The sequence below is a fragment of the Protomyctophum bolini genome (genome assembly GCF_963924005.1).
Source record: "Protomyctophum bolini genome assembly, chromosome: 13".
In the NCBI taxonomy this organism is placed as follows: Eukaryota; Metazoa; Chordata; class Actinopteri; order Myctophiformes; family Myctophidae; genus Protomyctophum; species Protomyctophum bolini.
The window spans coordinates 15,992,138-16,008,476 of record NC_137874.1 but is presented as its reverse complement, the minus strand read 5'-3'; the positions used below and the strand labels follow the sequence as shown (position 1 = coordinate 16,008,476).

Here is a 16,339-nt window from a genome sequence, read left to right as displayed (position 1 = left end):
GAAAAGAAGAGGGACTGTCATGCTGACTTGTTACCATGGTTAGTCTATATATGGGAAGGCTCATGTTATTTTCATTATTAGGCCTACACAGTCTCATTCAATCACTTAACAATGCTCTCCATTTTCACTCAATTGCTGTCCTACCAATTGTAATTTCCCCACACACAAAAATTCCTTCCCAGATGTCAATATGACAATCATGAAACATTTATTCTGCTTATGGATAATGAGCATAAACTTTGATGAAATGAAATTCACAGGACCCCAATGTAAACAAGCCAGGCGCTTTCCCTTTAGAATCCTTTTGTATGAAATGTAGCCTACCTCTGTGCTTTTTTGCAAACTGTTAATAGAGTAGCCTATACATTCAACCAATCAACAATCAACCAACATGATGATGATGATGGCGGTGGTGGTGATGATGATGATGATGATGATGATGATGATTATCTCTCATTACGACTACGACTCTGTAGTATCATAACTATATAACATCATAACAATTAATTTGAAGACATCCTTCTTTTAGGCTACTTCGAGTTCACACCCCCTTTATCCTTCTTCAAATAAACTTCACAAAATATTCAACAGCATTCAGGGATGTACCATCATTACTGAATGTGGGCGTGTACGAACACAAATCTGCTTACCCCCAAAATGAAATGACAGCGTGCAACGTCAATGCAAACCCAAAATTCTTATGCTCTAATTGAAAATTTTCGCCTTTAATTTAATAATAAAACGAAACCCTTCATGACTGCTGGAATTGCCCTGGCGATGTTTTTCCCCTCCAGGGGCATCCTCGCATTTGAGCTGAAACCCCTCAAGTTAAACCAGTTACAACAAGACTGAATTACAGGCAGAACAGATTCAACAGAACGGTATTTCCATGTTCCTCATCAAAAAGAAGAACCACCACTTGTCTGAAGTCTGCCGCCGAGAGAAAGCTTTTTACATAACGTATACGGATTTGTGCCATGTTACATAATTTCATTCTGGGCACCATTTTCGAATTGTTGATGATAATGCTGGCAATTGTAGGCTTTCGATCTGCGAGAAGAATGAGTGGGAGGTTGGAATGATAATACGAAGATGGCGAGCGGGGTTGGAAGTGAGTAACATTGTTAGTTCGCTTGGAAAAAAGAGAATGCAGTCGTTAACACAATTCTACCTGGCTGGTATTGGCAACGTTGTGTCGCTATAGTACCAAGTTCCTGCATGACTGACTGCCATTCATACAGTAAAGTGAATGGAAGAACGTTCGGCGTGTCATCGGGACTCATGCTTGACAGCTCGATACGCAGCAACGCAATAATAATGCATGCTGCTATGTGCTTCACTGATACAATGAAAACCAATGCCATTCTGTAGCTATCACTGTACCAAATGCTAGTAGCATAACACTAACTGTCAGCTGACCTTAAAACATCAGTTGACAGACACACAATGTATTAAAACTTTCATAATGACAAAGGCCGGAAACCCTGGGAATGGATATGAATGGACGAACATGTGGTGTCGTCGTGTCGATGATGCTTGTCAGTTTCCCAGTTCGTCTCCTGTTGCAGGGATGGATTTGAGCTAACGTTTTGTTCCTTTTCCCCCCCCCACCCCCAGAACACAAGTTGCTTGCCATTGGACCAACTGAACCATGGTCAGTGAGGGAGAAACTGTGTCTGGCCACATCTGTCATGAAAAGTGGAGACCAAAACTGGTATTGAATCAGCTGTCAACTGTTGTAGCATAAAGACAAGTTAATGAATAAATAAATACATTATACATACCGGTAATGAGAGACAAAAAGAACAATACATTGTGTGTGTGCAATGGCATTGTTCAATTAAGAAATATCGTCACCAAGCACAGATATTTGATTAGCTGTTAGGGCACATACATGTTAATGAAATAGGACGAAACACACAATCCTTGTTGTGCACAGTAAATTTCTCAGTGTTCATAATTGGGATTTATTCATAATTATTTCATTTAGGCATACTATTTCATTTATATACTCTCAGACAGCCTAATGCACTCTTAATGAACATGTGTTCAATTCAACAGGGTGTCTGTCAGTCGAGCTATCAAACCATTCGCAGAACCTGGGCGACCACCTGATTGGTTCTCTCAAAAGGTATGTTCGATTTGGATACAAACAGGAAACCAATGACAGTCAGACAAAAATAGACTCTACACACACAAACAGCAATAAAATAGGCTACAAAGGCTGTTAATAAAACTACAGAAATGCAAACAGTTTTGAGTGTATGTGGGGCTTGATGGGTTAAGCAAATGTTTACATCAGGTTGTTGTTTTCCTCCCCTTGTCGTAGCACTGTGCCTCGCAGTACTCTGAGCTGCTGGAAGTGACCGAAGCACCAAAGTGAGCTCATTCTCAAGCCTGATCTAAATCATCTTATGACCATGTTGCTGCCAACCCAATAATGATAGGCTATATGTATCTAGGCTATAATAGACTATACTGCAGACAGTACTTTTTGGAATATTATACAGTAGTATTTAATAAATCCGTATTGTAGATGTAGACTGATATGTTTGATGTTTATGTTTGATAATGTCACATGTGTGGTTTAAATTTAAGTAGCACAAGTAATAGATCTACAGGTCCACAATGCATCACATTATGACACGTAGTGACTATGTATTTCAGCTATTTGTTGTACGACAAAGTATAAGGCTCAAGTGGTTAAGAAAATGTACCCCTCTATTAAGGGACTTCAACAACAACTGTACATGCTGGCAGTGAATTCACTAATAATGAATAACCACTGCATCTGTTGTCGCCAGACGTAAACGCGGGGAGAAGGGTGAAGTCGTGGAGACGGTGGAGGATGTGATCGTACGCAGGCTGACAGCCGAGAGGATCGACGAGCTGAAGAAGTTGATCAGAGAAACGCAGGAGAAGCACAGGTTCAGACAAATCCATATCGTTAACCATCTTAAAACCCTCTAGACTTGGTAAAGTGGAACTCTTGCACAGTATCTTCTCAAGTAGAGGCTGCAGTGTGTATCAATGTGAGGGTCCTTGACACCAAAGTGTTTGAGAACCACTTGCTTTAGGTCATACAGATGCTCATTTTCAGTGTCTTCTCCTGAGCAGAAAGCTAGACTCACTGACCCTCAAACCAGTTTGGTAACAGTTTTATGAACTAACTGTATGAGCCGAGGTTTGAAAGGGATTGACATGACTAATGATGGATGATGAACTTATGATATTTACTTACAGAAAGCTGAAGAGAGAGGCTGAATTGACCCAAGCAGGTCATTTAGATTCCACACTACAGGGGTTGTGGGACGATATTGTACAGTAAGAGACAACAATAAGTTAATTATGCCATTCATGTTTGTTTTATTAATATTGATACGTACAACCATCCATTTGATGATTTTGTCGTTCGCTCTGTACAATTATATGAATCCTACTTACCGTATATATATCTGTTAGGAAGAGGAAACAGGAGGAAGCGGAAGCGGAATTGAAAAGAAAGACCACCGATGCTGCCTATCAGGGTATTTCTTTTATTGATAACTGTTGAATTAAAAAAAAAAAATCAACTAATCTTTCAATTAATTTCTTTATCTTTTTTGTAGTATTTATCTTTTTCAGTATAATTCTATGTTGTAACATTGTGAAAATAAACTAAATTGAAGCAGCTGAGGCAGGGTATAGTAAATAAAGCTGTACATTGTAAGACAACACCACTGAGCACAGTTTCCTTGTCGCCCATCCAGCCAGACAGATGTTAAAGAACATGCCAAAGCGACTGCCCAACGTTACCGTACATTCACCCGCAGAGTGCCACTCGCCAGGCCTGGACTCATCCCCAGGGGACACACTACACGGCCTGGACTTGTCCCCAGGGGACACACTGCAGGGCCTGGACTTGTCCCCAGGTGACACACTACAGGGCCTGGACTTGTCCCCAGGGGACACACTGCAGGGCCTGGCCGACGAGACTGTCACCACCAAGAACGTGAGTCCCCACCGCTCACTAAACAGAAGGCTGAGGCTTTTTTTTTAAGCTTATCGTATTGGTTGAAAGGAAGAATGAAAGCTATGAAATTTGTTGTAGAGGGGGAAAATGAAAGGACCATAAACTACTGGGGAACACCGGGAAACAAAGTATACAGGTTTTAAGTGGTTAATACTTCCTTGCTGATATCATCTTGTAAATTGTTACTGTAAAATTTCATATGGTACCTTTGATACAATCCCTGTATGCCCTTCATGCTGAAAATATAGTGCGTCTGAGTTCTGACTGTAATATCAGCTGCTAGCATGCTACAAAGGGCTCCCTCTTTCTGCACAGGCCTCAGGATCAGCAAGATTCATGGCTTTGGCTGAGCCTTCTGGAAATGGAGAGGTCGACCACGGCTCTCTACTACTGGATGACTGCTTCCAGAAGAAGCTGATGGTTCAGAAATCCACACCGCCACCATCTCCCCTGCTGTCGGAGCTACTGAAGAAAAGCTGTCTCCTACCGGCAAGTTCCTCTAGACTGGTATGACCGAGAGGGACTTGTTCACGTGTAGACTGCGTGCAGAGTACTTCTCCTGTTTCATTCTCACTGCTGTTATATCACAGTAATTACTTTCATCTAGGCGTGGGCAAAAAAATCTATTTAAAATGTAAATTTCTTATTTATTCGATTTTTTCATGTCAGAAAGACAGACGTTATCTGGCTCAATCGCAATATAATTAAGAATCACAATATAAATGGTATCGCCACCCTAGGTATCGAGATCTTATCGAATCAGGAGGTAAGTGAATTGTCCCACCCCCACCTTCATCATTGTCTCACGTAGCCGGACGGTCAGCGATCTCCGGCCACTGTTTTTTGGGGGATTGGGAAATTGGGATGGCGAATCTTCTTAAATAATTGAATATCTTTGGTTGTACTTCCCAGATTGGGGAAGCTGATGTTCCCCCTGGTCATGTGACTGGAGCACATGACTTGCAGCTGACTCTGTCGAGTCCCCCTGTCTCCCAGGCAACAGGTACACATACGCAAATGTGCACGCAAACACACACATGCACATATGCACAAAAGCTTCCACGTACAGAGAAACAAGCATGCACGAATGCATGTAGTGTAGGGATGCACTTGCACACACACACACACACATACACACAGACACATGCACACATAAGTTCATATGGCACTGTATGTATACACAAGGCTGTGCTTGAGTCATACTGCAGGACTGTGTGTGTGTGTGTGTGTGTGTGTGTGTGTGTGTGTGTGCTATCAGTATAGATAGGTGGTGGTATGTATAGTATCATTGATTTGTGTACATCCTTGCTAGTTGTGTGTGTGTGTGTGTGTGTGTGTGTGTGTGTGTGTGTGTGTGTGTGTGTGTGTGTGTGTGTGTGTGTGTGTGTGTGCATTAGTGCCTGCTATCAGTATAGATAGGTGGTGGTATGTATAGTATCATTGATTTGTGTACATCCTTGCTAGTTGTGTGTGTGTGTGTGTGTGTGTGTGTGTGTGTGTGTGTGTGTGTGTGTGTGTGTGTGTGTGTGTGTGTGTGTGCGTGCACACATCTATGAATGTTGGCCTGGCAGGTGCCCCCACGTTGTCCCGACTCCTGGAGGCTGGTCCCAGCCAGTTTTCTGTCCCGCTAGGTTTCTTGAACAGTCCAGACAACAGCTCCAGTGCCCCCCTTTCTGGTGCCACTTCTCAGCCTGTAGACCCCCAAGCATCAGGTCTGTCCCATACCTCTGTTGTTTTAGTTTTTTAACCACTTTTTCATGTTTTTTTGTGGCTTTCGTCTTTTATTTTATATTTTTTATGGAGGGACAGACGGTAGGCTGACAGGATATGGGGAGAGAGATGGGGGGACATGCATTAAAGGCCGTCGAACCCGCGGCACACTGCCAGACTGGATTACCAGCCAAGGTGCCTGGACCGCTGAGGCACGGCCCAGGCCTCAGTCTCTGGACTTTTAATGTTTGTTTATAGCGTAATAATAAATGTCTAGTCCCAGCTAAGTCTATGGACTTTGTTTAGAGTAAATTAAGTAAGAGGTCATCTCACTGATATAAATACATCTTGTAATAAATGTATTAACTTTTTTTACCGACAATGAGAACATCAACATGCTCCCAAAAATAAGGCCGCCCCTCACTTCACACAAGTGTGATTGATCTTTTCTTTCTTTTCAACCACTCCAAGGAACAGCTTTGTCCCTATGTCCCATCCGATGTTTAGAGTACCAATAGGGGGTGCTGTTGCACCACTCGCTTCAGGCTGATCTGATTCTGTTCCCCCCAGAATATGCTTTGCCTTGCTTTGCTGGGATGCAAGTTGTTAAGATGATTGTTTTCAGCATTTCTGCTTTATGTTTGATGGGTGCCAGCCCCTATATAATACTGTAATATGCCCATCTTTGTGTGTTTGTGTGAATCATAGCGGTGATTTGATTGGCTGAGCACGCAATTGAGATGATTTGATTGGCTGAGCAGTGAGCAAAGTACGTATAGTACTTGTTCAGAATACAGGACGAAACCTATTCTTGTGCACAGTCAAATCCTGTGTTAAATCCATACAGGTCCATTTGGTTGTATTTGTATACTCACAGAGTTAAGTTAACACTCACTGTGTGTGTGTGTGTGTGTGTGTGTGTGTGTGTGTGTGTGTGTGTGTGTGTGTGTGTGTGTGTGTGTGTGTGTGTGTGTGTGTGTGTGTGTGTGTGTGTGTGTGTGTGTGTGTGTGTGTGTGTGTGTGTGTGTGTGTGTGTGTGTGCGTGCGTGCGTGCGTGCGTGCGTGCGTGCGTGCGTGCGTGCGTGCGTGTGTGCAGAAGGGGGTGAGATGTCATCGCTGCCCTCTGGGTGTCAGCCTGTGCCTGGTGGGGAGAAGACTTGTGAACTGAGTGAAGATGATGTCTCAGCGTCCTACATGATGGGAGATGAGCTGGACCTGAAGACTGTGGGGGACATCATCGCCATCATCGAGGACAAGGTACGACACCAGACTATTTGAGATAATCACAATTATTTTTGACATAATTGTCATAATTATAACCTTGTTGAATTCATATATTTTCAAAAGTGGAAATTGACGGTCATTTTCCAAGCTCAAGCTTGAGCTTGTAGATCTGCTATTTCCACTATGGTTTTTTGTAAGTATAAAGTTATGTCATATGATCTTCCCTGTGCACCTTGAAGCCAACTTGAAGACTTGAAACTTACTTACGATAAGTAATGCAACACGATCATTTCAATGCACCGTCTTTTTAACTGCCGCCCTGGGCAATCTGCCACCCTAGGCCATGGCCTATGTGGCCTATATATAGGAGCCAGCCCTGCATACATAAAACATAAAGACAAGAGCAATTTCCGCTGCTCAGCCTACCCTGGGCCCTGGCCAAACTCCTGATTAAGCCTCAAAGTCGACTAATGAACAAAGGACCACCTCAGTGACAGTCTGACAATAGTATAAGTATATGCTGGCCTGGAACACACCACAGTATCTCCTTCCTGAAGGCAGCAACCAATATTCTCCATACCAAACATGGCTAGTGTTTGAACTTGAAGTGATATTCCTTGCTCAACCTTAGAATACTGTTATTATACGTAGATATATAGAGCACCTTAAGTGGTTGTCCAACAATCTTTGAACAAATGTTCAGTTGTTGCAGCAGTTGTGACCTTAAGGCAACAGACAAACATCCATAACAGGTGGTATTCCAGCACGTTGTGCAATGTATTTCGCCAACATTGACTCAATTATTCAGTTATGTTCTGTAAATGCTTTAAAATATTTGGAGAAAGTGTAAATCAAGACATGAATTACACTTGCTGCTGTGAATCAACAATGCAATGCAAGAGTGTCTGTGCTTGCGTATGTGTGTTTTACGTGGACTTTTGTATTTTGTATATTGTGTACATGTGTACAATATAAAAATACTAAATAAAGCTATAAAAAAATCACACCCGTGTGAAGTGAGGGCCGCTCTTATCATCATACATCATCTCATTCTGGCCAATGACAATTTGTGTCCTCACTTTTCCGTCACTTTTACCTTCAATGTTTTTGTGTTTACACAAACCCGGAAAGCTGGGGGATAGTGCCCCTCAAAAAAAGAGTGTCTGTGCTCCACAGGGAGATGAGAACTCGGAGGCTCTGGATGCAGCCGCCGTAGAGGCAGCTCTGTCCCTGTGTGAGGAGAACGGCCATGCCCTGTCTGCCGCCTGGGAAGCAGGGCCATTCAAGAGCCACGAGCCCGGCCCCGCTGTCACGCACGCCTCCTCCCTCCTCCACAGCAGCCTGGTTGGCAAGACGGAAGCCATGGAGATTCAGGGCATGTCTCTGGCTCCGTTCTCGCACTCGACGTCCGCAAGCGGTGGACAGGAGGGCGGCTGTCCCTCGGAATATCCGCTGAGACTGCAGGGCCTTCCTCTCTCCTCCTCCCCGGAGCGAAACCACCAGACCGGTGCCCCTCCGCAGGCAGAGGCTGCGGGTAGCGGGAAGGAGGGGCGCCGGGACGGACACATCTCGCTGGACATTACCGTCAAGTGTGAGAGTGAGCAATGGGTGCGGCAGGAAGTAGAGAAGCCACGTGGAGGTACGTTAAGACCGTTACAGGAAAACAAATATCTTTGTTTGTTTTGCATGGAACTGTGCATTTTGGCATAACCATTTCCTTGTTTATTATTCGTCTTTACTGTCTTGGCAGACTCAGTATTAGAAGATAGCCCACTGACAGAAAGACACTCCAAGGTACACCACCCGATGAGGACAGAGATAACGTTGATGCCTGTAATTGTTGTACTCTGTACTTGTAAAATGTAGCGTGCTGTACGTTCTTTTTACTCCCGAGCTTTTTTGTGGACAGTTAAGATCCCAATGAGAGCGTGCGTGTCTTCCTCCGTGTGTTGCGCAGGGGGCCGGGGAGGGGGACGGGGACAGGGGACGGGAAGGGGATGGAGAGAGGAGCGTCTCAGGGAGTAAAGCGGAAGCGGCGAGCAAGAGGCCGGAGTCCTGCCGAGGAGGAGGAGGAGCGGACGAGGAGGAGGAGGAGGCCGACGGGGCGGCGGAGGCCTTCCTGTCGGAGGCGGATGGGGAGGCGGAGCCCACGGCCAGTGAGAGCGAGGACGGCTACAGCCTGCACACGACGGCGTCCTCGTCCCTGCAGCTCCACACCGCTGCAGACTCCATCCCGAGTAGCCCCACCTCCTCACAGTTGTGAGTGCCTCACACGCACGCACGCACACACACACACACACATGCGCGCGCACACACACACACACACACACACACACACACACACACACACACACACACACACACACACACACACACACACACACACACACTGTTTAAATTGGGTGGTTTTGTTGTTCATCACTGTTCTACAGTTCAATGAGCAGCGAGGACCAAGAAGCTATACAAGCTCAGAAGATCTGGAAAAAGGCCATTATGCTGGTGTGGCGTGCAGCAGCCAATCACAGGTGGGTATCTATCTAGTGTTGTTCATTTACAAAACACAGAACCAAAGTGATTACAATGGTTTCTTTTTCAATAATGATGGATTGTTGCTGATGTGATTAACACAATTTGTTTTTAGATACGCCAATGTGTTCCTGCAGCCTGTGACGGACGACATTGCTCCTGGATACCACAGTATTGTGTACAGGTGAGTGCATTTAGAGGTTTTCCACGCTTTCTTACCCCAAACCTGGACATCTCTTGACTTTTGTTGAGAGATCGTTTCTTGTTTGGTTTCTTCTCCCCATGCTGGTCCCCCCTCCCTGCCGCCAGTGGTGTAAAGTAACTAAGTACATTAAGTACTGTACTTAAGTACAATTTTGCGGTACTTGTACTTTACCTGAGTATTTCCAAATTCCAATATTTTTACTTCTACTCCACTACGTTTATTTTACAGCTTTAGTTACTAGTTCCTTTGTACATTTTTATTATTATTACAAAACATACATTAACAAGCATTGTGAGCTTGTAGATTGGCTATTTTTTCAATCTTTTTAAACATTTGAAAACTTGAAATGGGACATTCTGTATAATGCCTACTTTCTACTTTTGGTGCATTTTGTTACCAGCACTTTTTGTACCTTAACCTTAACAAGTACATGAATTCCAGACTCTTACTCGTAACAGAGTATTTCTGCACTGCAGCATTGATACATTTACTTAAGTACCAAATGTGAGTCATTGTCCACACTAATGCCTCCGGCGCCCACCACCACCGTCTCCCCCAGGCCCATGGACCTGTCCACCATCAAGAAGAACATCGAGACGGGCCTGGTGCGCACCACGGCCGAGTTCCAGCGGGACATCATGCTGATGTTCCAGAACGCCGTCATGTACAACTCGTCGGACCACGACGTGTTCCACATGGGCGTGGAGATGCAGCGCGACGTCCTGGAGCAGATCCAGCAGTTCCTGGCCACGCAGCTTATCATGCAGACCTCCTCAGACGATGCCCGAGGGGGCATCGGCGCCAAGAGCCTGAGAGGTGTGGGCCGCGAGGGTGCAGCGCGCAAGCAGGACCCCGCAGATAAGGTGACGGGACCCATGCAGTCAACGCACTGACTGTCCTTTTTCGAATCCAACGCTTCACTGCCAATGGCGGTATACGATAGATGGTGGCACTTCGCTAACGTATGAAGGTTGCTAAGAGTCTCCGTCTCCATCCACCTCAGTGTAAACAGATACATTTATCAAATACATTTATCCCTGATACTTTTCCCAGATTGCGTTATTGGTCTAAACAAGCTTTATTCAACGGCCCATAACTAAAGAACTGATAATCGTGGTTATAAAATGTATTATCCGGGTGAAAGAAAGGATGATTGTCCGCCACTCCACACAGAATTTGTTGGTTCACGTCTCTGGTCTCGTGGGTCTTCAAATTAAGATAAAACACTGGCAGATTCAATGATTTTATGAAGACATCAACGAAAAATCTTAAGAAATTCCAGAAATTAGAAAACAGATGATTAAGGAGTAGTGAAAATAGCCAATCTAAAAGCTCACAAAGTGGCGCGAAGTGACACATTGTGAGCTTGTAGATCTGCTATTTTCACTAGTTTGGGTCCCAGGGAGACATAACATGTCACATGCTAAAAGGTTTGGGAACCATTGCTATAGAATGTTTCTAGATAGTCTAGATAGTGTCATCCATGACATGTAACATCCATGAAATCTCAAAATCTGACTTGAGTGTTAATTTTGCTCTGAAGAGACTATATTTGGTTCCATTTTTACACTGTTCAGAGTTAATTAACACTGAGGATTATACTGTGTAGTGAGGCTGTATCTGTTAACCTAAATAATATATGTTATAGTAAATGTAGCATACTGTCTACGCAAATGTTTCATTGCACAGCTTTGCTTTCTCTCAAAAATTGTATCTTCCCCTCTAGTTCTCTGTCTGATTTGTGTATATTGGTCATCTTACAGGACAGTGTGTCCATGGCGTCTCCAGCCTTCCTTCTCTCTCTTTTTGTAAGTAGCCGTCCGCAAGGCTTTGTCCTACAATCTGTTGTTTACTGTCAACGCCACAACACAAATCAAGTTTCCAACTTGCTTTTTGTCCTCACACAGGCCCCTTTTCCACCAAAAGAACTTCGGTTCAGAACCAGTGCCGTTCCGAACCTTGGTGCTTTTTGCGAACCGGTCGCGAACCGGCTGCATTTCCACCAGATTGACGGCCGGTTCATTCATTGGTGGCGCTATTATACCTGAACACAAAATGTTGAAATGGAGAAGGATCCGTCATGCCCGCAGACGCCCCAAGGGTGTTGCACAACACAAACCGATGTAAACAGTATCCACGAGGTTGTGATGTCAAGGTTACAAGTTATTATAACGCCCCGCAAGTCTCAGCTGGATTCTGGATCGCGATGCATCCGTATACGTTTGGATCGTTTCATGTTTGCGTTGGCAGTTAATGTAAACGTATTTTTGTTCAAAGATGGTTGATCGCATCAAATATCTGTTGCTTGTGTCACTGTGTCTGCGTCCTCCAAAGTTCCAACCCACTGACAAGTTCCAACCTACTGACACACCCACTTATATCGTCTCGGTTCACAAAGCACTGCGTGCAATTACAAAGCTGAACCACCGTTTTGTGGTTCACATTGGGAACGAACGTTTATGGTTCGGAACCAACTCATTTTCAGTGGAAACACTCTGAACTGGTTCAATATTTAGCGGGAAGAAAGAACCGAACCGGTTCAACCCCGGTGAAAAAGGGGCCACAATGATGGTCTCATCTCCCCACGCCAGGCCCATGCCCAGGCCCACAGCACTCTCTATACCTCTGTTCCATAATTACTGTCTCATAGCTTATATTACATAGAAATCGTTGCGTTAAATAGTTTTAGTAAATCTAGGTGAATCTAGGTACCGGTAGGTCATTTCATGACAGATTTCACAATTACAAATGATATAGCTTGTTGAGAACAAAAAATAGGATTTGTGTCATTCAGAAATTAGATTTTTATATAATAGCTCAAATAATCAAATTTGCATTGATTGAAGTTTTGCCTCAAACTCAGTGTAATAAAATATGTCTATTTCTCTCTCTCTCTCTCTCTCTCTCTCTTATTCTATCTGTGGCTATGCAGGATGGGGGCACTAGAGGTCGCCGTTGTGCCATTGAAGCTGATCTCAAGATGAAGAAGTGACTGCCTCCAGGCCTGAGGAGTATACAGTATGTCTGATGTGTTCCCCACCCCAGTGGGTTTTTAGTGAATAGCCGAATGTACCTGGATGGATTTAAATGCACATGGATGTATCTTGTGCAATGAGGCGGAGACGTCCAGTGTAATAGATTCCCTTGCAGTGTTGTGCAGTTTATGGTTGGATTGGGTTGTACTGTAGCAGTTAGGGGGTAGAGCCAATTGCAGCTCTAATCCGACGAAGAGGCCTGTTTGAGAATAACTTGCTCGAATCAGCTTTCATAGTCAACTCCTGTTAAAACCTAGTTTAGGCCATTGTCAATTACATTAAATGAAAGTATAAATGACAGTATCTCAATCATAACATCAAATGAAACGTATTTAGTGTGAGGCCTCAGTGTGATTGACTGACTCCCAATGACATTGATTTCCACTATAACTATGTTGCTCATGAAATATTCAATTGTAATACTTGATAATGTGACTTGAAAAGGCTTCAAGCCCAAGTCACTGTATTTGTTCTAGCACTGTACTAGCCTGGCACCGCCAGAGTAATATCACTGGGTAGATATTAGTCTGGAATCTCTGTGTGGAACCTGCATTTCCAAGGGGCGGATCAAAAAATAATGCCTCTGGTGATAAACCCACCCTATATTTGCTTACTGGGCCCTGGTTGGTATACCTCACAACTTCGGAGGGAGTGAAATCCAATTACAATTGAGAGGTGCCAGACCAAATCTGTTTTTTTTTTGTTTTGTAATTGCAATGTCAGATTTGTCTGGTTTCCAGGCTAGCACTGTACCAAGCAGCATCCCAGGGTGGTTTTCAACCTTTTCTGCATCAGGGCCGACTTGAAAATCTTGAAAGCGCTCACGCCCGCCCCACGATCCACCCATATCTGACCCCATCTTAAGGTGTCAAGTGGTCAGATGGGTGGGCTGTGTGAATTTTCAGAGCATGTTTATTTTAAAGATGGACTGCTGTGATCTCCCCCCCCCCCTAAAACATGATCATCGGGTACTATGATTATACTAGGAGGAAGATTTCTTTCAGAAAAGTGTACAGAAAGTATTAAAATTATGTTTTTATGTGGCCACACCCACCAGTTCATTAAGTATACCTGGTTTTCACCTTAGCACCACCCACCTAAACTTAAGCCTCGCCCACAGCTGTTGTTGTATGATAATGTGGGAGGGCGTAGGGTTATGATGTCACTAAAATGGTGTTATTTCGATTGGGCCTTTTGAAGCTTTCAGCGTTCAGTAAGAAACCAAAAATACACAGGGAAGACATATTTGAATATTATAACCACACCTGGGGGTCTATTAGAGTAATGTTAACTCCATAGACACATGCAAAACAGAAAAAGTACAAAAATCACGGCACTCCATCTTTAATGATCATTCAGTGAATCAATTGTTTTCTGCCTTAGATCAATGGAACTAACGTGATAAACTTGGTTTCTATTTATTGGTATCAGAATGAAAACACATTTTATTTCAAGGTTTTAAAGAAAAAAAACATGAAATAGTTTCTACATAAATTTGCATTATTATTTTTATTTTTATTTTGATGTTGTATTATATTTAAAATCTTAGTGTTTTGCCAACTATTTTGGGGCCCACCTGCCCACAGGTTGAGAAGCAGTGCTTTACGTACTGTATGTGATACTAGTATTTCATTTTTGACACAATTATGCCAAAAGTGCAAGTATTCAATAACTTCTTAATGACCTCTTAGTTTGGTGGGGATACATGTGAGAAGATGTTCATGTTCAGTCAACTATGTGTTATCTGATGAAATGTCTATTTATCAGGAGCTGCAACAGAACAAATCAGAATGAGTTTGTGCAATTTAACAGCCGTGTCCATGAAAGTCACTTAAATGTTCTATTTTAAACAATCATAGATGAAGGAGCAGGCTACTATGTCTTAATTACTGTATCAACTGTGCAGCACCTGTAAAATCCTGCCCTTAGTCTCCAAATTGAATATCTTGTGGGAACTATCAGTTTGTTGATGTTTGCCTTATGACCGCATCACACGTTTGCCTAATTTATCCGTCTTACGAGGGTGTCCCATGTGGAAAATAGCAGATCTGCAAGTTCACAGCAACGCTTTGTGTATGAATGTAGATCTAATATTTGTCACTGTCGTATGACTAAGTATAAATCAGCGCAAACACCTGCAAAATATAACCTTACAGTACAGGCATGCTTCGTTGTGTACATGAGGCCTTTGGTAAGAAGGCTGCAGTGAATGGTTTAATACATAATAGATAACATTGTTAGTGACTTTGAGAGTGAGGCTGATTAATGTCTAATGTGTAATATAATGATCAAGTAAACAGTTGACAGAAACATTTGGCTTCCTTTCATTTTCTTCAGAAATTAATCAGAGATAGAAAATAATAATAATAATCATGCCACTATCAGTGTATGTGATTTACTATATTACGGTATTTGATGAACCGGCATGGTGATGAAACAAAAAAAGGCTTACACTTTGCTAATCAAATTGTTTTATTTATTTTTATTTAGCCTTTATTTAACCAGAAGGCAGCCAAGCCAAATTTAATATAGGATAATATTTGCTTAAGATGCAAATATTATCCTATGTTAAATGCCAGCAGAGTGTCTGTGTGGCTTGAGTGTCTGTAGTCGGGTCGTGGGGGCAACTGCTCCACCAGAGAGATCCAGATTTCCCTCTCCAGATCAACATTCCTGGGGGATCCCGAGCCGTTCCAAAGGCCAGTGAGTCGATGTAATCCCTCCATCTCATCCTTTGTCTGCCCGGGGGTCTCCTCCAGGGGCGTCATGTTTCAATAATGATTGTGAGTGCTTGCTCAAAGTCCCGCCCCCAGCCAGGCCCCCTGCCCCCCCCCCCCCCCCCAGCGGGTGGAGGGTGCTTCATCGTAGATTCGTAGTCAAATGGAAATAAAGCTGTACTGTACTGTATGCAACATTTATACTCTCTACCTGGCAGCAGAACAAAAGCCACCTTATTAGCATTTGAATGCCCAAGTTGGGCGGCCCAACACCTCTTGCCCAAGCGCCCGTAAAGGTGTGTGACTACGTGACATTTTGAGCAGGGGGAGGGGAAAGGGAGGGGAAATTAAGTCTTCATAATACGTGGGTGCATATTGGCTTATTATTTTAACCGTGGGTGTTTCAGCTACCAGGCACCCCCGGAGTCTCCGCGCCTGGTCTCCTCCCTAGGGAGCCGCTCGAGAGGCATCCTGATTCCTAACCAGATGCCCTTTCCAGACGAAGAAGCAGCGACTCTACTCCGAGTCGCTCTCGCATGACTGAACTTCTCACCCTATCTCTAAGGGAGATGGCAGCCACCCGTCGAAGAAAACTCATTTCGGCCACTTGTATTCGCGACCGCGACTTTCGGTCATGACCCACACACTTCATGACCATAGGTAAGAATGAAAATTGCTCAGTAGACAGAGAGCTTTGCCTTCTGGCTCTCCTTTCATCACTACAGCTGCGGTACAGCGACTGCAATAGCGCCCCTGCTGCTCCGATTCTCTGGCTGATCTCCTTCTCCGTCGTCCTCTCTCTCATGAACAAGATCCCGAGATACTTAAACTCCTTCACCTGGGGTAATGTCTCATTCCGACTGAACTCTCACTTTAGGTGTACATAGATTGGACGGCCCTCAACAAGGTC

The 16,339-nt window shown here is 43.8% G+C and overlaps 2 protein-coding genes across 6 annotated transcripts; both read left to right on the top strand.

The window, feature by feature from the left end:
• The first annotated feature begins 748 nt into the window (after positions 1-748).
• LOC308326967 (bromodomain-containing protein 8-like) lies at positions 749-8,902 on the top strand. Of its 5 annotated transcripts, none has more exons than XM_080780069.1 (14): positions 749-1,111; positions 1,618-1,654; positions 2,062-2,131; positions 2,330-2,379; positions 2,805-2,927; positions 3,244-3,324; positions 3,463-3,527; positions 3,750-3,991; positions 4,328-4,519; positions 4,925-5,015; positions 5,584-5,724; positions 6,819-6,979; positions 8,123-8,585; positions 8,697-8,902. In XM_080780069.1, the coding sequence occupies exons 1-14, from the start codon at positions 1,093-1,095 to the stop codon at positions 8,810-8,812; spliced, it is 1,851 nt and encodes a 616-aa protein (XP_080636195.1). In that variant the 5' UTR covers positions 749-1,092; the 3' UTR covers positions 8,813-8,902. The 5 variants fall into 5 exon arrangements, with proteins under 5 accessions (XP_080636195.1, XP_080636194.1, XP_080636193.1 ...); XM_080780068.1 differs by having other exon boundaries at positions 1,618-1,714; positions 4,328-4,501; positions 8,697-8,899; XM_080780067.1 differs by having other exon boundaries at positions 1,618-1,714; positions 8,697-8,899.
• Positions 8,881-15,009, top strand: LOC308326968 (bromodomain-containing protein 8-like). Its single transcript, XM_080780072.1, has 6 exons — positions 8,881-9,205; positions 9,379-9,471; positions 9,588-9,656; positions 10,237-10,540; positions 11,441-11,485; positions 12,610-15,009. Exons 2-6 carry the CDS (start codon positions 9,383-9,385, stop codon positions 12,667-12,669), a joined length of 567 nt encoding a protein of 188 aa, XP_080636198.1. The 5' UTR covers positions 8,881-9,205; positions 9,379-9,382; the 3' UTR covers positions 12,670-15,009.
• The last annotated feature ends 1,330 nt before the right edge of the window (positions 15,010-16,339 follow it).